The 23,946-nt window shown below is 38.7% G+C and overlaps 3 protein-coding genes across 3 annotated transcripts; 1 reads left to right on the top strand and 2 right to left on the bottom strand.

Annotated features, from left to right (window-relative positions):
* The first annotated feature begins 44 nt into the window (after positions 1 to 44).
* On the top strand, positions 45 to 22,653 carry LOC132789289 (nyctalopin). The gene is made up of 3 exons (XM_060797213.1): positions 45 to 1,017; positions 6,209 to 6,369; positions 19,851 to 22,653. The coding sequence occupies exons 1-3, from the start codon at positions 58 to 60 to the stop codon at positions 21,103 to 21,105; spliced, it is 2,376 nt and encodes a 791-aa protein (XP_060653196.1). The 5' UTR covers positions 45 to 57; the 3' UTR covers positions 21,106 to 22,653.
* On the bottom strand, positions 10,475 to 11,533 carry LOC132790069 (cathepsin L-like). The gene has a single exon (XM_060798501.1). It carries the CDS (start codon positions 11,513 to 11,515, stop codon positions 10,514 to 10,516), a length of 1,002 nt encoding a protein of 333 aa, XP_060654484.1. The 5' UTR covers positions 11,516 to 11,533; the 3' UTR covers positions 10,475 to 10,513.
* LOC132789852 (cathepsin L-like) lies at positions 12,774 to 14,057 on the bottom strand. The gene has a single exon (XM_060798142.1). It carries the CDS (start codon positions 14,018 to 14,020, stop codon positions 13,025 to 13,027), a length of 996 nt encoding a protein of 331 aa, XP_060654125.1. The 5' UTR covers positions 14,021 to 14,057; the 3' UTR covers positions 12,774 to 13,024.
* Positions 22,654 to 23,946: the final 1,293 nt, after the last annotated feature.

The following is a 23,946-nucleotide window of genomic DNA, read 5'->3' as shown; positions in this document are numbered from 1 at the left end:
CGCAGGCAACAACAAGCCAACCAACAAAAATAAAAGGCTCACGAAACGAACAGCAAAATGGCAGCTAACAGAAACAAAAACAACATCGACTGCGACATAAGCAACAACAACAGCAATAACAACACTGACAGCGACAGCAGCACAAACAACTCACACACAAAGTGGCAACACGACAGCAACAGCAAACCTCCAGCATCCTGCCACACAGCATTTTCATCGTCATCGTCATCGTCATCGCCGCTGTTGTTGCACATTCTCCTGCTGCTGCTGCTACTCTTGCTGCACTCGCCGAGCAGCACGAACGCCTTCTGCCCCTCAAAGTGCCAGTGTCTGGGCGGCGATGCCAACAGTCGCGCCCTGTGTGTGGACGCAGCACTCGAGGATGTACCCATCCAACTGAATCCGGAGACAAAGTACATCAATCTGACACTGAATCGTATACGTAATCTCGAGTTTACATTGCCCTTCTACATGAAGTTGGAGGTGCTCGATCTGTCGCAGAACATCATCGAAACACTCGGCTCCAAAAACTTTGAGTATCAAACGGAATTACGTACTCTGAACTTGAGCAGAAATCTTGTAAGTGCGCTGCATAAGCACGCCTTTAAGGGATTGACGAATCTGCTATTGCTGGATCTCAGCTACAATCGCATCGAGACAGTGCATCCCACGGCGTTGGGCGATCTGGCGGCGTTGGTGGAACTCGATTTGACGAACAACAATATTGTTAGCCTCGAGGACAATTGCTTCAAGGGCATGCAATCGCTGGAGGTGCTGGTGTTTCGCAACAATCGCCTGCTCGACATACCGGCGAGCAATCTGTGGCATTTACATGCGCTCAAGAGTCTGGACATGTCCGACAATCTCGTTGAGTTTGTGCGCAACGATAGCTTCGAGGGCTTAAAGGAGCTGCTCGCCCTCAGTGTGCGGGGCAATGTGATGAGCGAGCTGGATGTGGGCGCTTTTGAGGGACTCATCTCGCTGAAACATTTGGATCTATCGGATAACAATTTGACGGTGAGTGTCTGTGTGTGTGTGTGTGTGCGCTGTTCGCCATAAACAAGATGCGGCCACATGTCTCGTGTGCTTGTTAGATGAAATTATTTAGCATGAAACAGGCGGATGCCACTTGAAGGGACCAGCAGCTAAAATATTGTGGCAGCCTTTTAGGCAGCCAAAGCAAGTGAAAGGGCAAGAGATACCGGCAAGAGAGAGAGAGATAGTAACACATATGTGTGTACATAAATCAGACACTCTTCGTTGTAAATCCTGTGACCAACACTCTGCAAAGCGGATTGCAGTCGCCCTTGTTCTCTGTTCTCTGTTCTGTGTTCGGCGCTCTGTGTGCTGTGTCCTGGACGGCAGCTTAAGTTCGTCCTTCCTGGACTGCCTTTTGCATACGCAAAATTAATAACCATAACTTGTTGTTGTTGCCAACGTGTGTGTGTGTGTGTGTGGGTGTGTGTCTGCAAGTTGAGTTTAGTGTGCTTGGGTCCTTTGGCCATCTCCTCTAGTATTTATGCATGCAAACATGTTCGTACCGTGCTGATTTTCTGTTGCGTGTACACTTTGCTTAGGCCCCACAGCAATTCGTCGACATTTTCCGTTACTTAAATGCTGCCAGTCCTCCCTCGGTTCTCTGTCCATTTTTTCGATGTCCACGCTTAAAGTTGAGCAGCTTAGTGTCCTTGCCACTCAGCTTTAAAGCTGCTTCAACTTGGTCATGCTTGTGTAGTTCGCATTTGTTGCAATGTAAATTTAAAGCAACACAACAAGACGTCGCGTTTTTATTATACTCGCTACCCATAGGGTAGGGTCCGTCTGTCCGAATGAAACACTGGATTTCAGAGACTATGAGAGATAGAGATATAATTTCGACACTTGTTGTTTTTGCACGCAGATTAAGTTTATTTCGAATCACAAATCGAAAAAAAAAATAATAACAAGCTTAATTTTGAGGCGATAGCCGTATGGGAGTAAAAACCTACTTACTACTGATCTTAGTGGCTTTGCCTGACAATCTGGTATATTTTGCATTGTATAGTATGTTTTAAATGTAGTACTATATACCAAATAGTATTTTTGGGATATATTGTTTTAGTATATTTTAAGAATAGCACCGCACTGTTTTGTTTATATTTGAAAGGAGTAGCAAGTATCTATAGTGCACACTTGACTGTATCTTTCTTACTTGTTTTTAACATTCGCATACTTTTATATGCCAATATTTAAAATAAATTGCAACCCCTGCAGCATGTATAAATTCTTTCCAATAGCGGATTCCTCTTCAGCATAATAAGAGGTATATTCTTAAATTTCTGGACAAAAGACGAAAGTTATGCATCGAAACAACTACCAGCATGTTGGGCGCATGCTAAAACAATCTCTCAATCTCCGGCGTTGTGACGATGGTGGAATGCAGCTTAGAAAATACCAAAACATGCTGCAAAGGTTAAAACAAAGTCGCTATGCAGCTCGAGATAAACAGCTTCAAAAGCCCTGTTTTTATACTCCTGCTGCAGCAGGACACTGTGTTGCATGCCGTTGCATAGTTTGCTGCACATGGCCATGATATTGCAAAAGGAGCACACGGCCACAGCAGACCAGACCATATATTTCAACTGCAAAATGCCAAAAGGTATTTTAAGTAGTTTCGAACTGATTCCAAGCGCCATGAATTCCTCTCGCTCTCTCTCTCCCGCCCGGTTGCCGTTGACTACGCGCATCTAGCTCCACACAAACTCTACATCTGCTTAGTCTCGACCATGTCGGGAGTCTGCTTAGTGCTTGGTGCTCGGTGCTCAGCAGTCCTTTATCCCTTTTTAACGACCATAAATATGTGTTGGAGTGTATGTGCTCTGCATGCAGTGCCAGACAGGTAGCTAGACACAATGCATTCGTCAGATCGTGCCCATGATGCAGCTCGCCTGCTCTTTTATTTCAATACCTTAGTCTCGCAACAACAATAACAACAACAAGAAGAACAACAACTACAATCATTTGCATCTGCATCAAACGGTCGAGTCTCTGATTACATGGTGCATAAAAATGCATTCAACTCTATATGTATCCAGACTCTAGTAGAACTACAATCACAGAGATTCACTTTTGAGTACTTGGCCTTTTAATGACTTACGATTAGGTTACGCCAATAATAAGCTCTTGTCTTTAGGCTCCCATTTAAGAAAGTTAGGAATTCAAGGCCGAAATGTGTGACATTGAATAAGCGAAGATGGTTTTTATTATATTATTATTAAAACAACTAATGATGAAAAATGTTTATATTTAATAAGCATACTCATATTTTCTATTTTATTATAACACAAAATGGGGAAAAAAAAAAATTTTTCAATCGAAAATAAATGGTGTACAGACTGCATTTGCTTTTAGTTTTTCGAAGGAAAGAATTATATTTAATTTTAATTTTTTAAATTTAATTAAAACCTTCTTTTAGATAAACTTGGGCGTAATAACCAAATAATTTCGTAAGCTGTTTAAATGCAACTCCTTTTAATTAAAACATTGTCTTTTTTAATATGTTTATTTACAATACAATGGGATACAGAAACATTTAGTAGAACGTTAATGGTATACACTTAATAAATTTTTCGTATGATAGAAACATTTTCCATAGAATCTATATCATTTATAGTTTGTTTAAGCTGTCATTTGGGTAACAAAATACTAATTTACTCAAACGAAATACTTCAAATCTAAAAAAGTTCTACAAAGTTCTATTACTTAAGTTTTGTTTAAATTATAATGAAACTAACTTTTAGTTTCCACAGTGCCAACTTAATCCAGTTCTTTGCTTAGACGTAATAGACAAATGAAAACTCTGCCATTTCATAAGCTGATTAAATATGTTTGTTTCATCCAAAGCATTAGTATAAAACTTATTGTAGCATACATTTAGGGGCATGCAAAAAATATTCACAAACAGAGTGCTAAGCAGTTTTAAATCAGAGTATTTAAAAAAAACACTTTTTCATAAAAGTTCTAACACAGTAGAGCAACTTGTTGTTCCCAATTTAAACCATTTTTTTATAGGCATACGTAATAAACGCATTTTCGGGAATAAAGGCTACATTGAATGCCATAAGTATTCTCCCCTAACATGTTTTTTGGTTTTACTTCATATAATGGCACATTGCTATAGGAAATGTTTTATTGAATGCTCGAGCAACACATGAATGTAAGCAAACATTTGATTTTCAATGCAAATTGCTTATCCACAATTTTACATTTTCCATTATTTAACAAAAATATTCCCAACCATGTGCGTGCATTTTATTGTCTATGTAGTGTGTATATATGTGTGTGTGTGTGAGTATTGCATTACTACTCTGTGTATATTGTTGTTTTCGATTTATTGTGCTTTTAGCCGAGAATTATGATTTTGCATTTTACGCATAAATATTATTGCACTCAACATTGCCGCCATATAATTGCAAAAATAGCAGCACAACATATGAAAAGGGAATTTCAGAATATATAATCAATTTATTTACTGCTGCAAAATTTCAGCAACATTTCCATATACAAACACGATTACATACACCAACCAAAGAGACAGGCTCTTACGTGCATTGCAGCAGTATTGCATTGCATTGCTGTATATTATTTTTCGTATATTTACGCAGAGTCTGGAAAAACTTTGATTGCTCGAAAAGTTATTAGCTGTGAAATTGAATATGTAAATGCGAATATATTCGCATGTGAAGCGAACATCTGCTGGGAAAGTGCAGTGAAGAGTGCATCAGCAAGTTAAAGAAATATTTATTTTTATACGAAATTATAAAAGAATATCAAGGGTCATGCAATGAAGATATTTGCCATATTTTTGGAATAAGAAATTTCTCTAAAATAAAAACAAGTAATCATCAAAATAAAGTTCAATTGAGTTCATTGCTAAGTCAAATAAAATATCCAATAAAAATGTTGTTCAGCAAGTGGCGCAACCATGGAAACCATTAAGTCAAAGGCCTTGGCGCAAAAAAAAAAGGGAAATTAATTTGAAAAAATCAAAGTCAATATAATTTCGCTTTCTTTTGTGCCCCACTTATGCTGACTCTATGTGCCTTTCTCCTTTTCCCGTTTTCACTTTGCACACTCGCAGAGTAATTTTTCTCGCCTCCCTCCCGCATTTTTCTGCTGCGCTGAACTGGTAAACGAACTGGCCAAAGAATCAGCCTCCCTCCTGCTCTTTGAAGTTCAGGACATTTAATTAGTCAACGGTTCGCGTCTCCCTCCGTTTGCCCTCCGTTTAAGTGCAGCACAAACAAGAAGCGAAGGGTTAAAATGCGAGCTGAAAATTGCCATTAGGTTAAACAATTGCAGCGCTTGGCCTACATTGCGTATGCGTAATGCTTTTAATTTTTCGCCTTCTTTTTTTTCTCTGTTTGGCTTATGAGTTTGGCAGCCTGGCAACACATCCCCCTCTCAGTCCCTTCCCCTTTCCACCACCAAACGCAGTTCATTACGTTATCGCTGGCGCTTTTCATGTCCGGACGCTTGGCACGTAGCTTCCGACACGCGAACAGCCCCAAGACGGAGGAGGCAAATAACACAGCTACAACTACAGCTGCAGCTTTTTTTATGAGCCAGTCAAAAAACAAACAGGCAAAAGCTTTTGCGCTTTGCCAAAACCTTTTCACGTTTGTTGTTGTCGTTTGGCTGTAACAAATTTGTTGCCAGATTGATTGTATTGCCAACACACACACATAAAGGCAGAGGGGAGGGGAGACTCAGACGATTTGGTCAGACATCTGAAAATGGCGCACGGATGTACATGACGTACATGACGTTTCCGTTTCCGCTGCAGCCGCCGTCGCCGTCGCTGCCGCCAAAAACTGCGCTTTTCAAGTGTTTCACATTTTATTGTTGAATAACAGAACGGAGAACAGAGAACTAAAGCGTTTCTCGTTTCTACTCTTGCCTGTTGCTGCAATTGAAATGGCGAAACAAATAAAAACTGTGAGTGGGATAGAAACGGGTATGGAAAAGGGGAAGCGAAGGGCAACTACTTTCAAGTGCAGCCGCAAAACGCTTTTAAAGTTGAGTGGTTTGCATTAACATTTTATAACCCCGTCTAACCCCAAAGTTGGCTATCACTTTGCTTAAACGATCCAAATAAAATGATTTTCAGCTATTCTTGCTATCTCTTACTTATACTATCATTCTCTCTCTCTATTTCTGTATTTTGCAGATGGTGCCCACGCAGCAGCTCTCGAAACTTTCGAATCTCACTTATTTGAACTTGGGCGGCAATCGGTTTGCACACTTGCCCGCGGTGGCATTTTTAAACTTGTTTCATTTGCGCGAATTGCACTTGAGCCGTTTGGACTTTTTGCAGCGTATCGATTCGAGGTAAGTTACCCCATTCACCATCTCCCATTCCCTATTTTCCATCTTTCATCACAACAACCAAACAAACTGTAGCAAGTGAGAGTTGAAAGTTGAAATCAGCAACAAAACCCAACCCTTGGTCAAAGTCATAGAAGATACTCAAAGAACTTCAGCATGTGCTCGTGTCTTTCGCTAACGATAACTGGGTCAGTACTGCAGACTCAGCAAACAGTTAAAGGAAAGAGAGCACGCACATAAAGTGTATCAACAAACTGGACAGCAGCAAACAGTTTGTAAAGAGTGAGAGTATTGCTTAGTTGTTGATCACGAAAACTAAGTTTATCTGACAGTACTTTAAAAGGCTTTAAAATAAATAAATTTGTGGGGAATTAAATGCTTTACAAATATTTAATATAATAATAAAATTAAGAGAGCTAACCATTAACATGCACAAAATTACAAAAATTATATTAAATTAAATAAAGAATACATTTTAAACTTTGATTTTTGTGATATCCTCTGATTTTAATTATAAGTTTAAACCCGAAATATTGAACATAGAAGACCATAGACCACACAAGTTCACGGTAATCTGAATGTTGTCTATTTGGAAAAAAGAAATTGGTCTTATTTTCGTAATGAAATTTATGAAATAAATTTTACATCTGCTAAAAGATTCTGTTTTTTGTTGGTTTTGTTGTCCCCTATATTTATAGCTATTCAAAAGCATCTAAAATAAAAAATTACTTAAGCTAATCATTTGCCTCAGTTGGCGAATCAGACTTAGGGCATTGAATTTCATTTGCAATCGCTTTATGCACATGCGAATCTGAACAAACGAAGCTGTCAGCCTCAAAAAGTAGTCAACTATATATGCAAGTCACTTTCACACACTCGCACGTGACCTCCACCTCATCCACACACACACACACAAACACTCACACACAGCAGAGAGAAACACTCACTGTCGATGATAGACACTTGAACATGGCCGGGTTACAAATCATTATTACTCAATGCAATCAATCATGCCTAATACGCTTTGGTAATAAGATGCCACCGCACACTCACTCACACACACATTCGAGAAGCCAAATTGCCATCCCTTCCACCTCCTGCGACAGACATTGAAATTCCCCACTCTGTAGCAGACGAATGGTAATGGAAATGCTTGCACTCAATTCGAGCATATGTTAATTCAATAATTCCAGGCAATTTTCATATCAAATCATCATTGAACGAGCCTCTCTCTGTGTCTGCGCCATAGTCTCGTCTTGGTTGTCAATCAACCACCAGTTATCCTCCATTCCCTCCTTTCCACTCCTCTTCTCTCATGTTGGGCATATGCTCCTTTAGCTCGAGAAGCAGCATTAACATGACTTACATGATGGCAGCCCGAATCATGTAAATGAATCGATCCACAGATGAAGAGAGCTGTCATTAAATCCGTTTAATTTTGTAATTTCGTTTGATATTCCTACCACCCTCCCTCCCTTCACTCTCTCTCTTTGCCATTTGTAATTGGTTTTGCTTTTGTTTGGTTTTGTTTGATTTCTGTTTCATTCTTGTTGCAAACTTTTGTCTCCTCATTGTTCGCTGTCTGTCAAATTGTTGCTTAACTCTAGAATTTACATGACACTCTTGCACACAGACAGTCAGACACAGACAATGAGACTCACACACATACATACATGTACTTGTCTTGTCTCGCCTGATTTGCAAACTAAATTTTGCGTTTGTCTCCGTTTGGCATCGGCAGAATCTTTTTGCCACTGTCACAAAAATCGTTATGCTAATCCAGCAGAATTTGAATTTTCCTGCTTCTTTATGTCTTCTTCTCTGAGGCAGCTTAAAGAAATTTGAATAGCTTTCTGTCCGAGGGTGGAAAACTCTGCCCAACAAATTGTTGCATACTTTTTGGGGGCTGTGCAAAAGTCTATTAGCTCGATGGAAATAATTCTATGCATAGAATTACACGACATCTTAACTGTCAAATTTGCACTTAATAATAATAAATACATTTCTGTTACTCCCCGTGGACATATTATTGTATTCGCTTATCTCATTCGACACTGCAACTTCATGGCCATTTCCTTCCGCGAGCGATTGAAAAATTGTTTCAACACACACAGGAAATTGTATTTCGTAAACTGCAGACTTGACTTGACTGCTGGCGACAGTCGCTTAAATAAGTCAGTGCATTTTGGCCAAAGGGTTCCAGACAAATTGGTAAACATTGCGCTTAAACAAAAACGAAAAGTGAACGGAAATAGCGCAACATTTTAAAGAGATATGCCAGGCGTTGCATTAAGACCCAGACGGGAGACCGACGAGCTCTAAGGAGACACATGTATGTAAATATTTATGCAAATGCGTTAATGGAAACTCCCCCCAAAAGAACAGGGAGCAGAAACAGGAGCAGGAAACGTGCGACGATGGCGACACGTTGATAGCAAAGTTTATGGCAGATACATTTCGCAAACTGTGATATACACATGTGTTGCTGCTCTGAGGTTGCGTTGCGTTCCGTTGCCTGCCTCATTATAAAAACCTTACACCTAAACAATCAACGTGGCCGCACAAAATTCATTAGGCAGTGGCACGTCCTCCCCCAAAAAGCAAACAACCCTCCGATAGCATGTTGATCCTCATCGCCATCCCCATTCCTACTTGAGCATATCAAAGGGAATATTAAGTGAACATTTTTACACCGAGTGGAAGCTGTGGAAGCAGCATCCCTGCTCTGCCAGCAAGCGGAGTATGACTTAATAGCAAAAAGTCATTCGCTACATTAACAGTCCGACTCTCTCTTCCACTCTCACTCTTCTGTAAAAGGGTAACCATAAAGGTGTTGTCCTTGCGGATTTCCAAATTGAAACTAATTGTTTTAGAATTTATGCACTTTGTGTGAGATGAACACCAAACTGACTTCACACTCACTCACTTCGCCTAATGCGATTGGGGCATGTGTGACATTTGTTTTGTGGCAGCTTTGGGGTTGTAATTTACCTCGTCGTCTGCCTATTCTCAATCCCCAAGCCCAGATCCCCAATCCCGAATCCCATGTCAGCTTATCTCGGAAGTTACAGCTTATGCTTGGCTACTTGTAACTCGGTTTGAAATATGAGTGGGACAGTTGATATATTTCGAGTGTAATGGCCTGGAATCTAATGATTTTGCGAATGAATTGGATTTTAATACGGCTGGTAGAAGGATTACAAAACACTTTCGGGGAATGATGGAAGTGATTAAGCCCATGATATCTATTGGTCATGGAACTTGGAACTATAAATCAGCAGATTAAATAAGAAATTCAATTTCTCTACTGAAGTATTAAAATCATAGCCAATATGAAATTTGGCTATTACTACTTTGAGTTTAAAAGAAATGTTTTAGGTAATTAAATGGTCTATGAATTATTCGTTACAAAGAAAAAAACAAATGAAATCGACATCACATACAAAACTTTAAAGTTCAGTTTCCTATAAATTAAATAAGTTACTAAACTACTAAAAGTCTACATATATAAGTTATAGAATCATATAATATATTTCAAGTGTATCTAAACTATATTTAAAAATTAAACACTTTCAGTAATTCATTTGTCTAAGCTTCATTATTTGATTATCAAACAAGGAATTAAATTGGTACATATAAAGCTCACTTCAGTTTTTTTACAACTTTCTAAGGTATTAAATCAGTAAAAAGATGCTACATATCGCATAATACAAATAAAGTTTATCTGAATTGTGGCTTAAAAGTGTTCGTCTACTATTTCAACTACTTGTAATGCGTTTGCACATAAAATGGCGAACACTTTATAATTTATTTTCAGTTTTATTGGCATTTCGTTGAAGTGTTCAAGAGCCGCTTCAAATGTGCAAACATTCTATGATGCCACACACAAACTGACAGGTTTTGTTTTTATCTAATGATAACAACAAATCGTGTAATATAAATATGCGTGTATTAATAACAAGCACTCATTATTATTTGCCGTGTTTATCCAACTGCTTAGCGAGTACTTAAAATGCCCTTCAATGAGTTTCAGCTGCCATAAGCAGCTTTGTTTCAATAACAATTTGTTTGTTTAAAGCAAACAAATTGCTGATAATAAATTTGCAAATGATGAATCAAACTCTTTATTGAAAACCACAGATTAAATTCACACCATCGGAAAGACAGCAAAGCTTGCAATCCCACATTGATTGTTTCGATTACGAGACATACGAATGTAACCGCTTTCGCCCCAAGTTGTGCCCCAGGAATTCTTGACCAGCCAGTAATCGCCACCGCTTTTATCGTTGCCATAGCCAACAACAACCATAGCATGATTCAATTTTGTTTTTGAACAGTTGGGATTATTGTAAACTCCGCTGCTATAATTCTGCAAGTCTCTACCGTCAACAGCTACTGAAACGGGACCATGGAATGCCGTTACAGCTGCCAGATTCGCTTCACTCTTGTCTTCTACCAAGGAACGACCTTGAACAGTTGCCCCAATGTTGCGACTATCGTATCGACATTGCTGCATAGTGCCCTGGTAGGGATATGACGACTCCGTATTGATGCCATGATTGTCCATAATATACCTTAGAGCTCTTGCTGCCAAACCTCCTCCGCAGTTATTGTTGTATGGTTCATCACTCGAGCAGTCCACCAAGTTCTGTGCAGAAAGTTGGACCAGCCGACCTGTCTTCACAAAAGTCTGACCCTCCAGCGTGCCCGTTGTCGCAAAAGCCCAGCATGATTCACAATTCTCTCCCTGATCCATCACTGGAGTTACAGCTCCCCTGGCGCGCCAATCGATGCTGCTCGGCGGATCTACGTCTCTCGGTGCAGTGTATCTAAAGTCGATGAGACCTTCTGCCTCCGTAATGTTGAGTGCACTTAGCATTTGGCTTTGGAACTCTTTTGGCAATAAGTCCGTGAACTGATTGACGCCCATTTCGTAGCTCTCCAATCCAGCCATAAATCTTCTGTTGTGTTTGTCGATCCTCCGTTTGTTGTCTTCGAAAATCAGTCTGCGCAGCAATGCTTCATCTTCAGTCTCATAGAACTTAGTGTAATCGATTTGAAAACGATTCCATTCCTCCTCCAGTACATCGGAGTAGAAAAGTGCCTGAGCGTATCCAACGAGGGCAACAAATAATATTAGTGTCTTCATGTTCGACTGCAGCGAGTAGAGAATTGCAACTGACACCGACAATTGCAACTTTTCAACAATTTATAAGAATTCATTCACAAAATTGATTAAACAGTCCATAAACCACAGATATGAATTCTCAGAATACTATGATCCATTGCTGTAGGTCAATAAAATAAGAGTAAATAAAGAATCAAGTAAAACAACTTATGTCGAGTATGCTCGACTGTGTGATACCACCTCAATAAAAACAAATCAATACAAATGCGGTATAATCGTTAAAATATACAAAATAAATATACAGAAAAAATATTGGAGCATGCAAATAAATCTACAGAAAAATATACAGAACTTACAGAAAAAAATACTAATATATACTGCCATCAATAAATTCAAATTATACTATAGAATACAAAACCCACGTTTTATTAACAAAAACAATTTTGACCTACGGGCTGCATCCGTTTTTTTGCATTATAAAATTATTTCTTAAACAAATTCCAACATTTTTTATCTAATCGCAACCAAATTCTCAGTAGTCATAAAATAATGAATACGTTATTGTATGTACCAAACTTCGCAATTCTCACTTTGAAATGACGCTTTCTATTTGATTTGATTGGGCGGAAGTGGGCGAGTGCAGAAATCTAAAACAAACTCGACGGACAGACGAACATGACTATATCGTCTCGACTATTGACACTGATAAGGAATATGTATATAAACCTTAAGAGGCGGAAGCGCATTTATGTCTGTTACATACATTTCATGTTTGCACAGAGTGAAACAATCTTCTATGGGTAGCAGGTAAAACAATTCAATCATTAGTAGTATGATAAGAAATATTTAAGTTATTGCACTTTAACGATTAGGTATTTCGCTTGGACGTTGAAGACAAATTCAAGGGTTTTCTACAGAAGAGAGTTACATTAAAGCAAAGTCACAAATGAAAGATAAGGGCGAAAAGTTTAAAAGAGTTCCACAGTTCTGCAGGTAAATACTTTCTATAGAAGCTTAATTCATAACGAGCAACATTTCAAACAGTGTAATACACATATGCACTAATTTAAAATGTATCCTTTGTAAAAAATAAAACAAAAAATTGTTTTGACTTGAATCAAATTAATGCATATTATTGAACAAATTTTGTAATATAAAACCAATTTGAATTACACAAATAAATGAAATACTAATAATCTAGGAAAGCTTTAATTAAAAATAAGATTTCTTACAACTTCAAATTAAATAAAAAATTAAACACAATAAATTTCATAAAGTTTTAGCTGTATGATAAACTAGAAAATTAATTCAAATGTTGTTTTTTTTTTATTAAAGACACGTTCATAAATCTTAGCTGTTTTCGGCTCCCTAAAGGGTTGCCTTATTTTAATACCAATTTGTTTGAGAGTCTCAATTTAAGACAAACAAATAGCTGAAAGCCGAATGACACTCTTTATTTAAAGTTTTCATACGAACAATTTTTTAATACCCTTACACCTTATAGATAGCAGGTTTAAAAGCTGGTTAAATTCACACAATCGGAAAGACAGCTATGGTTGCAATACCACATTGATTGTTTCGATTACGAGACATACGAATGTAACCGTTTTCACCCCAAGTTGTGCCCCAGGAATTCTTAACCAGCCAGTAATCGCCACCGCTTTTATCGTTGCCATAGCCAACAACAACCATAGCATGATCCAATATTTCATCTGAACAGTTGGGATTATTGTAAACTCCGCCTTTATAACTCTGCATGCCTTCGCTGTCAACACGTACTGAAACGGGACCATGAAATGCCGTAGCAGCAGCAAGATTCGCTTCACCGCTGACTCCTATGAAAGCTTCCACAGAGGCTCCAATGTTGCTACTATTGAATCGACATTTCTGCTGAGTGCCACGGTAAGGATATGAGGACTCGGTATCGATGCCTTTGTGCATAATATACATCAGAGCATTCAATTCAAGGCCACCTTTGCAACCTTCATTGTAGTATGGGGCATCATTCGAGCAGTCTATCAGATTCTGTTCAGAAAGCGAGACTAACCGACCTGTCTTCAGAAAGGTCTGACCCTCCAGCGTGCCCGTTGTCGCGAATGCCCAGCATGATCCACAATTCTCTCCCTGATCCATCACTGGAGTTACAGCTCCCCTGGCGCGCCAATCGATGCTGCTCGGCGGATCTACGTCTCTCGGTGCAGTGTATCTAAAGTCGATGAGACCTTCTGCCTCCGTAATGTTGAGTGAACTTAGCATTTGGCTTTGGAACTCTTTTGGCAATAAGTCCGTGAACTGATTAACGCCCATTTCGTAGCTCTCCTTTCCGGCCATAAATCTTCTGTTGTGCTTGTCGATCCTCCGTTTGTTGTCTACGAAAATCAGTCGGCGCAACAAAGCTTCATCCTCAGTCTGATAGAACTTAGTGTAATCGAGTTGAAAACGATTCCATTCCTCCTCCAGTACATCGGAGTAGGAGAGTGCCTGAGTGTATCCAACGAGAGCAACAAATAATATAAGTGTCTTCATATTCGACTGCAGCGAGTAGAGAATTGCAACTGACACCGACAACTGCAACTTTTGAACTATTTATTCAAAAAATTAATCAAAAACTCCGTAAGAATTGTCGATACACTATTACCCATTTTTATAGGTCAATCAATTACATATATAAATAAAAAGACAAGCTAATTGGTAAGTCTGAAGTGCGATAAGATATAAGTTGTTACACTTCAACTTACAGAGGATGAGTTAATTCGATTGTGCATTGTGCATTAAAGAGTTGTCTGCTGGAAGCAAATACTTACATTAAAGTTGAGTCACAAGTTATAAATGGGTCAAAATGGGGAAAAAGTTTTACATTTTATCCCTGTAAATGACAACAACCCGTAAATGAAAGAATATGACACATATCTTGCAACAATGATATGCATTGAAAACGTGTGTATAAATTTGCGCATATTTTGTGCAATAATATGTAATATTGAATTATAAAAATTAAATACTAATTACATTACAAATTATATAAATTTTGCAGAAAATTATATTAATAAAGCAATAATAATCTAGAAAGGATTACATCAATATTGCTTATTTACAATCATAAAATTAAACTTAAATTCTATAAAGTTTGGCTTGTATGCGTATTTAGATGATTTCTTATACTTTTATATTTATATACTATTATCACAAAGTATAGTTAATTAAAGTATACTACTATACTATAGTATAGTATGAAATTTAAACTGTTCATACTGTAAACAGGTGTAATTTTAGTGCTTCTCGTGACACGACAGAAATCACATCGCGCGCACAGCTCTAAACAGCTCTTGGCGCCCTAAAGGGCTGCAAAATAGGGTGCAACAGCGACAAAATGTTAATAAATGACAGCAAATAAACAAACAAAAGAAAGCTTCATGCAACTCGCTCCCTTACTGACTCACTCCATCACTCAAACCCTGCTCTTGGCCCACATAACAATGGGAGCGTCAAGGCAGCTGCTCCTGGTGCTTATGCTTCTGCTTTTGCTGTGGCTGTTGCAGCTCACAAAGATCTAGCAATGCATAATTTCATGTTTATATACATACATATTTTGCGAGTGCTAAGAAAAAAGCAAAAGCAACAGAAAAGCGAAGAAGTGGAAGCAGCGGTGGCAACACAACATCTGCAGCTGCAAAATGAAAGCAGGAAGAAATTACGGAAACAGGAAAACATAAACATGCTGCTGCCTGCCTAACTGCCTAAGAGGTCTTCCCTCAACGCATCCCCTTGCACAATCCCCTCTCACACTTCGGTGCGTTGGCAATTTTTCCATAAATTATAAGCTTGGAAATATTTCAAGGCAACCTCGAGAGTAGCTATTATGCGTATGTTTATGCTTATGCTAGATATATGAGCAGAGTCTTCGTCTATTTATGCATATGCATGAGCTGGTAAGAGTTGATAATTGCCATCGCCATGCAGTGCACTTCAATTTCAAGACAATTTTAAATTATGCAGACCCGGCTAATAGCCGGAGTTTTAACCCAAGCAATCCACTAAATGCAACTTAAATTTAATAATTAAGCTAATAGTGCAGCTGCTTTTGTTGAAATATTCATGGAAGGTGTCTTATGCAAGGCATCAAAATGCGTATCTCTTAAACACTTTGTGCGTTTCCGTTAACGCAACGTCAAATTAAAGGTTCTGCGGGGCGTATACGTAATTCAAAAACGTTTAAAATGCCATTAACAAATGCTCTGGGCATATCACATGATAATTTGTCGCTGGCTTAGAACAACAATTTGCGATTTAATGCGAGTGTGTTTGTGTGTGCGTGAGTTATGGCAATTAGTTAATGATTGCTTCGAATTTCGGGGTGTTTTAGTTAATATCGTATTAAATTTAAAGCACTCTTTAATGTGGCTTTACAATCAGAGCATCGGACTGTCAGCGCCGCACAACTCAATAAATCAAAAGCAAACCAAATCGAGGCTCAATTCAACTGGCAATTTCCCCTCGAGGCTATCAACTGTCATATCTCTCTAGTTCACCCCAAATGTACTCCACCCACCGCTATTTCTATTTATTGTAGTAAAAACGTCAATCAACTGAATAGTGAGCGGATTTACTTCAATACATAGACAACGAGACACAGCGCACAAAGCACAGAGCAAAGTGCAGACAGACGACGAGTCGATTGCCAGGATTCAGGATTCAAAAACTACTGCAAAACATATCAAATGATTGACTGACTGACTGACAAACTGTTTGACAGACTGACTGACAGATTGACAACTGGCCATCCAGTTGTATCCTTTAGCTGTTGGTCGTGTAACTGAACTCTGGCTGAACTCGGAACTAAAGAGCGGCGGCATCACCATCGGGAAACGTGACTCTGAACCCGACGAACAGCAACATGGACAGCAAACATTTCAATCCGATTTCCAGCAATTCCAATTCAGACGCCACACACACAGGCACAGAGTGAACAATTTGCATATGAGTCGGCTAAAAAATATATGAAGAAGAGAACACAAACATTTTCGCCTTCACACATACACACACACACATGGCAACCATTTCCGTTTCCGCACGTTTGACGCTGGCAAAAGCAGGCAAAACAACAGAGCAGCAGCCAAAAAAAAAAGTACACAAAGTAAATGCTAAAATGCAAAATGGAGTCAACTATCAGGATACCCTAGAAAATTCTTCTCACTTTCCATTCCAATTAAATCATAAAATATTAATAATTTTAATTGATATTTATATGAATGTATAGGTTGTTGTGACAATCACAACTTGTGGAGCCAGAATCACACAACTAAATTAATAACTAAAAAGCACATCAACCAAAATAACCTTCATTGCAAAATTGCGAAGGATATGCGAACAAAAAAATAACGAACGCAAACACGTTACACAAAATGAAGTTTGATTCTACTTGCAGGACAGCAAAAAGGCTGGCGCTGTTGTTGGCAGTCGAAAAGCCGTCTACCACCCCTTCCCTCTCCCTTATAGCTCCCTTCCTCCCCTAGCTACACGCCCCCTTTCACCACTAGCTCGCAATCGAGCTATGTTTTGCCTGACTGACAACCACCTTTTTGCACTGCGTGTCTTCTACGTTTGGGCGTCGCCAAAGTTGCATTAAAGAGCATTCAACAGCAGCCAACAGCCAACAGACAACATCCAACTTCCAACAGCAGCCAGCGACCTGTGGCATCGCCAACAGGGAAACACAATCCCCAATGAACACAAATCCCAGCCAATGTCACGTTTTCTTTTTTTTTGCGGCCAAGTGTTTGGATCTTAGCACTATTTGCATAATATTTGCACAAATAATTGAATTTGTTTTCTACTCCCACTCTCCGGCTTCTGCCTTGCTAAATTGTTGTAGAGAAATTGAGTTCTTTTTTCTTCTTCGATGGCAAAGTTTTATTCTGGTTCCCACTGTGCAGATAATGGCGAAATTTTTTAGCCGCCTGCAATTGAAGTTTTTTTTTTTTGGATGTTTAACTTGCCATGAAATTGAACGTTCAACATGAGAGTGCTTCATTTGTTTTGTCTAGAAAGTTTCAAATGGTTGGGGAAAATGTACGAATACCAAATTTGAATACATGTTTTTCGTTTTAAAGCATAATAAAATAAAGACTCTAGCTTAAGGAGTCAAATGTGAATTCCCAAAAAGACCGCAAGTTGATTTCGGAATAAATTTACTTCACGTACTTTTGATTAATAATTCAATTATTCTTCGTAATTGTTGTATTTCTTAAATTCAAACTTCCTGAAGTTAAAGTTAGCCAAGCACATTTCCAATTTGGGAGAAATTTTTCAAAAGAATCTAGTTTCCATTAATTGTTTTCCTTTAACATATCTCAAATTAAATTACAAAGAAAATCGTGTTAAATCACTTTCCCAATATATATCTAACATATATCTATTTATCTATAGCTATGTATCTTAAATTTTCTTAGCTAAAGTAAGTTAAATCATTTCCTCATTGTTGAGAATTATCTTTGTACTCGAATAACATGTTTCTATTTATGTTACTTTAATCCTATATCTAAAATGGTTTCAAAACAAAATATTCCAAGTCAATTTTCTCTTTTATAAAATGGAATTGAAGATACTTCGAATGTAAATAATTTGAATTCCGATTTAGTAAATTAATGTTGTACAATTTTATTATATTCTTACTCTATATGTAACTTAATTTTCAAGTATTAAATATTATTTTTCTGTATTATAAAATACCATATTTATGTCTGCAATTGCGAAAAGTCATTTGCCGCATGTCGCTAGCGTTGCTCATTTAGCAGTGCCACAAACGTTGCTGCTACACGTCGCAAGTACAACATGCATCACATGCTCATTTCTTACCTCCCGTAGTTGCAATCAGTCGTAGCAAAATGCCGCAAACAAATGCTTTTAAGAGGCGCCAACAAAACTGTGTCACTTATCAAATCAATGAGCGTGTGGCAAGCAACGATATTGGGGCGAAGGGATGCAAAGAAAAGTTCAACAGCGACTGCAAATGCAACTCAAATAAATGCGTTCATTTAACACGAAATGCAACTTAAGAGCTTGAATCAAATCAAATCAGCAGCAACATGGGGAAAAGAAAGACGAAGAGAGTTATAGGAAAGGGAAGAAAAAAAAAGCATCAGTTAAAAGCGACAAATTCGCAGTGTGTCAGCAGAGCAGCCACCGAGTTGTCGCCAGTTCTTGGTAAGTTGCTCATACGCCACGTTGCACTTACTTTATGCTCAGACTGTGCGACTGACTGGGGAGTTGTCGGTGTGAATAAGAAGGAGAAGGGAAAGCGGAAGGGGAAGGGAAAGGGGAAACGGGTAGCTGTTAGAGGTAATGCAGTGCCTGCAGCTGCTACTTCTGCAACTGCTCCAGTCAGCGACTTTGCGACGTTGCAACGTTGACTTAACTTGGCAGGGATTTACGGCCACGCTTCATGGAGCATGCAACGTGCAGCGTGCAACATGCAGCTTGCAGCATGCAGCTTGCGAGTGTGTAGAGTTTCCCTCACACTCTCCTTTCAGTCTTTCTCTTTTTATTATTAAGTTGGAATAGATGCTGCATAAATAAATCCATGTCGCTTTAGTCGACGTCATGTGGATAAAGCGAGTTCCTTTCGCATTCGCTTCCTCTCTCTCTCTCTTATGTGTGTGTGTGAATTTGTGTGTTTATTCATGTATTTCATTGCCTGGCATTTAAGTTTAACGTTGATGCATCGCATTCTGCATAATTAACATGAACAAGCGACGAGAATTGAGTCGAATATTCACTAGTTTGCCATTGCTGCTGTTCACTATATCTCTGTCTCACTCATTCCCTCTCCCCCTTTCTATCTCTCTCTATATATCGAGCTCTATTTATTCTGAATCTCTGTACATGTGCCTGACAGCTTACACGCCGTGTAAATGCCGCCAACTTTCGAAAATAATCAGAATTATTAAACATAGCAAAAGGTCGGAGTTCTAAAGCTGAAAACGAGGCTATTAAATTTTCTTTAATTATTTGGAGAATCTAATATTTAATGGTTGATATTAGATATAATATCAGCTCTAGTATTTTAAGTTCATATTTTTAATAAGTTTATTAATCAATAAACATTTATTTTTAGTCATACATCTATCCAAATCTATATTTAGTATTCCGATACCATACAAAATAAAAGAGACTATCAAAATAATAAAAAGACGATAGCTTCAAATAGTTTTTGCTATAAAAAATTCAAAAACTTTGAAGAATTCTATATAATCCCAACCAAATTTTTTTGGATCATAACTACAATTTCTACTCTCTTCTTTCAATTATTATTTATTCACTTGGCTAACCTTCGCATCTTTTTCTTACCTCTTTGCAGAGCCTTTGTGGACAACACGCACCTTCAGACACTGCACCTGAACTACAATCCACAGCTGAGCGACATACCGATGCGACTCTTCCAGGGCAATCCCAATATACTCGAAGTCTACATGCAGAGCAACAGCTTGCAGACACTCTACTCCGCCCAGTTCCCAGTTGATCAGCTGCAGAAGCTCTACCTCGGCGACAATCCGCTACAGTGCAACTGCTCGCTGCTCTGGCTCTGGCGTCTGGTCACCGGTAACTTTGAGGGCTCTGAACCACCGCTGGAACACGCTGCAGGCGGAGCTGTGGCTGCGCTGGCGAATGATGCGGCTGCTTTGCGGGACGAGGACGACACGGCCACAGCCAAGGCTGATGATGGTGTGGCTGCGTTGGCTGCCTATATTGCCGAGCAGCACATTGCGAATGCGCTGCAAACCACAGAGCCAAGCACCTATGAGCAGCGCCTAGAAGCAGCGGCCAGCGTGAGTTCGAGCAGCAGCAGTGCCGGGTATCTGCGCATGGATAAGCAGCAGATTGGCTGCGACATTTGGCGAGATGCGGTGCGAACGCGACGCCAGCTGCTGACCATGACTGAGGGCGAAATCACGTGTCCGGCGCACATTGTGACCGTGGTCTGTGCGGTCATCACGTGTCTGCTGGTGCTGATGATTGGCATCAGTGTGCTGTACTATCTGCGCTTCGTGAAACGACGCCGCAAGCTGTTGCACGAACGCGGTCCCATGCGCACCAGCAAGAGCATCATCAATGTGCATGACCGCATCCTGCAGGCGCATCATCAGCCCCTCGGCGGCGGCGGCGGTGCCGGCATGAGCATGACACTTGGCGGCTCCAATGGCGGCGGTGGCCTTGGCGGTGGTGGCATGGGCATGGCACTGAACTATCCTCATCATGCGCAAACGCTGCAGGCGCATCATCATTACCATCAGGCGATGCCGTTGCAGTCGCATGGCGGCATGGGTCATGAGTATCAGCAGACGACGCTGCCGCAGCTGGATAAGTTGGAGCTGGAGCGTTATCTGGCGGCGCAGTCGATAGCGAACGAGTACAGAGCCCTCAAGCCATGGGAGCTGCCCGTGAAGGATGCGGACGATGAGCCCGAGCATCTGTACGAGCGTTTCGATCACTACGAGTATCCCGATACGCATACCATGACCAAGCTGAAGCAGGCGGCGGCGCTTCAGGGCAGCGCTGTGTCAGCGGCAGCCGCTGCCGGTGCTGGTGGCAAGCCGCATGTGGTCTACGTATGACGTGGACGCGGTGGACAGCAGCAGGCACAGAAGCGGGAGAAGCAGGAGATGGAGATGGAAATGGTGGGCCTTGGACTGACCAACAATAACTATCGCAGCTATGTGCAGTGCCAGACTCAGACCAAGGCCAGTGGCCACTTTTGAAAAGCAAAAGCAAAAGCAAAAAACAGGGAAATAGAAGCAGCAGCAGCAAAAGTAGAAAGCATCACATTAAGTGAGGTTAGGTTATGTGTTTAATTGAGGTTATGTTCGAAACTCCTTGATTTCCTAGTGTCTTTTATCATTTTTCGATTATTCGATATTCGATATTCGATTTGAGTTCTGATATTTGATAACTCGCAACAAAGTTTAACAAGCGTCAAATGAAACAAGGGATATGTCTACGTGTATAGCAGCATACAACTATATAGTATATACGAATAAAAATATAGTATACTTACATATATATACATATATGGTATAATTAAAGTACGAGTAATTAAACGAATCGATTAACTAAGCCTAGCACTTAGTTTAACAACTTAAGTACACACTCACACCTAAATAAATGCAGAGAAAATGCAAGCAATAGTTGAGAACTCTCACTCTCTCACCTCTATCTCTCTCTTAATATCTCTCTCTCTCTCTCTCTTTCTCTTTCTCTGTCACTCTCTTTGCAATTACAAAGAAACAAGTTTAAATGAAACCCCAACTCATAGTTAAAGGCATTTAGCATTCTAATGATAAATAAATAGCATTTAGTCGATAAGCGCATTAAAAACTGAATTTCAAATGCAAAGAGTGTAAAAAGAGCGCAACAATAACTTAGTTAAAACAACACACACGAAATTATACATAATTTATTCTTATTGACTTTAATTTCCCAGCATGGCATTGACTGTTAGTAGTTGATTGATTGATTGAAATACCACACACAAAAAGGGGGACCAAAATAAGTCCATACTATATATAATTCCGACCTTAGAGCAGAGCGTTCAGTCAATGCCATTTGTTGGTCTCTTTTCGAATTGATTCCCAAAACTTTTTGGAATAAAACCACAAGAATATATTTAACACAAAAATAAGATGACAATATAAAAATTGTAAATGTAAGCAAAATTTAATTGCAAATATCATAATTGATTTGTAAATACTAATATTAACTATTATTAACAAAAACAAAACAAAAAAAAATACTCTACTCAAGCACAAATCTAGCATACGATTACGCACTTATTGTACATAACTTATTATTACATTTACATTTAAATTAAACATTTACATTTAGTCAAAGAGCAAGAGCAAGAAAACAGAAATCGCAAAGAATATATATATATAAAAAGCAATTTTATTGAGCAATTCTAATGTGTTGTTATTTTCGGTTCTTTAGCTTGCGAAATTTGTTGGCAGAATAATTTACACTTAATCGATTGGGTCGACAGCAAAGCAAATAAAAAACCCAACTGCAATTTCAATTTGTATTAAAATTGTTTCAATTCACTACAAACACAACACACATATGGAAATGAACTTGAAAATAAATTATAAAACTCGAAAAAAAAAAACAAAATAAACAAATAAATAAGCTAAATCAAAAGCAAAGCAAAGCAAAGCACTAAGCAAATGTTGTTCCAAAAATTGCATTTGTTTTATTTGTGAGCGAATTGAAACACAACAAAGAATTAAGCAAAACAAAAATAAAATGTGTGTATAAAATAGCAGCCATGCGTAAGTGAAAATAATATAAAATATGCAAAAATATTTAATTAAATGATAAAAACATAATTGATAGAAACGGCAAATTGCAGCAACAACAACATCAACAACAACAAAATTAACATGAACAAATACAAAACAAAATAAAATGTTATTTCTTATATGAAGACTGAAGAACACGATGATGGAAAAATAAAATATAAATAAAAATAAAATCAATACGTTTGTTTTATTTAAAACTAAAGCTAGAAAAATATTCAATTTTTAACTCAGAATATAATTAAAGTTTAGTATATGCAAAAACGCCTTCTTACGAAGCCTTCTGGCTTTGGCTGACAATCTGGTGACAATCTGGTGACATGAAATGGTATATTGTGAATGTAGTACTAAATCAAAATACCGAATATATATTTCGCTACATATTTTGGTTTTTTTTCGGTATATTAAGTTGGAATATTTGAGAAATAATACCACACTGATTTGCTTTTATTCAAAATGCATGAATTATGAAATACAGATATTCCTTTAGGAACAAAATCTAAGTCAAAGCAAATCGTATATGAAATAAATCAGACAGCTAGTAAACGACAAATAACTGGGCGATTGTTCATTTGTAGTCGAATATGCGACAAATGGGCAACAAATGCAAGAAAGGGCCAACGAAATAAAGCCATGTTAACAAATAAAGTGCTTGTTTTATGCGACAAATAAACTGCAGAAGAAATGTCATAAATCTGGGAGTGAATGGCAAGTGCTACAAAGAAAGTGACTCGATACGCCTACCAAACACACAGACACACTCTTAGGATACACAAAAACACATAGCAAGGGGCAGATACAAACAGCAGAGAATTGTGGCAGAGTCAACATAAGTAAGTAATATATTGCAACAAAGAGGGCAACTTGGTCAACACATGTTCGGGAGTATTTCACGCACTTGAGTAGCAGCAAAAATGTTCTCAAATATATGCCAAAGCAGAGATTAAAATACACTTTGTAATACAGAGACTACGAACAAAGTAAATGCATGACGCATTGCTCCAGGCAGACATAGACTTGAAAGCAAATAAAAGCGAGTGCCACTAATGGCATAGAAAAAACAGACACAGCGAAAGAAGTGGAAATACCTTAGCAAAGGAAAAAATA

The sequence above is a fragment of the Drosophila nasuta genome, chromosome 3 (assembly GCF_023558535.2).
Source record: "Drosophila nasuta strain 15112-1781.00 chromosome 3, ASM2355853v1, whole genome shotgun sequence".
NCBI lineage: Eukaryota > Metazoa > Arthropoda > Insecta > Diptera > Drosophilidae > Drosophila > Drosophila nasuta.
Note: the sequence above shows the minus strand (reverse complement) of the source record. Positions and strands in the feature narration are given on the sequence as shown.

What these genes read in the sequence shown, in the direction of transcription:
- LOC132789289 (XM_060797213.1), top strand. Translation starts at nt 58, where the DNA reads ATGGCAGCTAACAGAAACAAAAACAACATCGACTGCGACATAAGCAAC. An exon ending in TATCGGATAACAATTTGACG is followed by an intron (nt 1,018 to 6,208) that starts GTGAGTGTCTGT and finishes TGTATTTTGCAG; the next exon opens with ATGGTGCCCACGCAGCAGCT. An exon ending in TTGCAGCGTATCGATTCGAG is followed by an intron (nt 6,370 to 19,850) that starts GTAAGTTACCCC and finishes ACCTCTTTGCAG; the next exon opens with AGCCTTTGTGGACAACACGC.
- LOC132790069 (XM_060798501.1), bottom strand. Translation starts at nt 11,515, where the DNA reads ATGAAGACACTAATATTATTTGTTGCCCTCGTTGGATACGCTCAGGCA.
- LOC132789852 (XM_060798142.1), bottom strand. Translation starts at nt 14,020, where the DNA reads ATGAAGACACTTATATTATTTGTTGCTCTCGTTGGATACACTCAGGCA.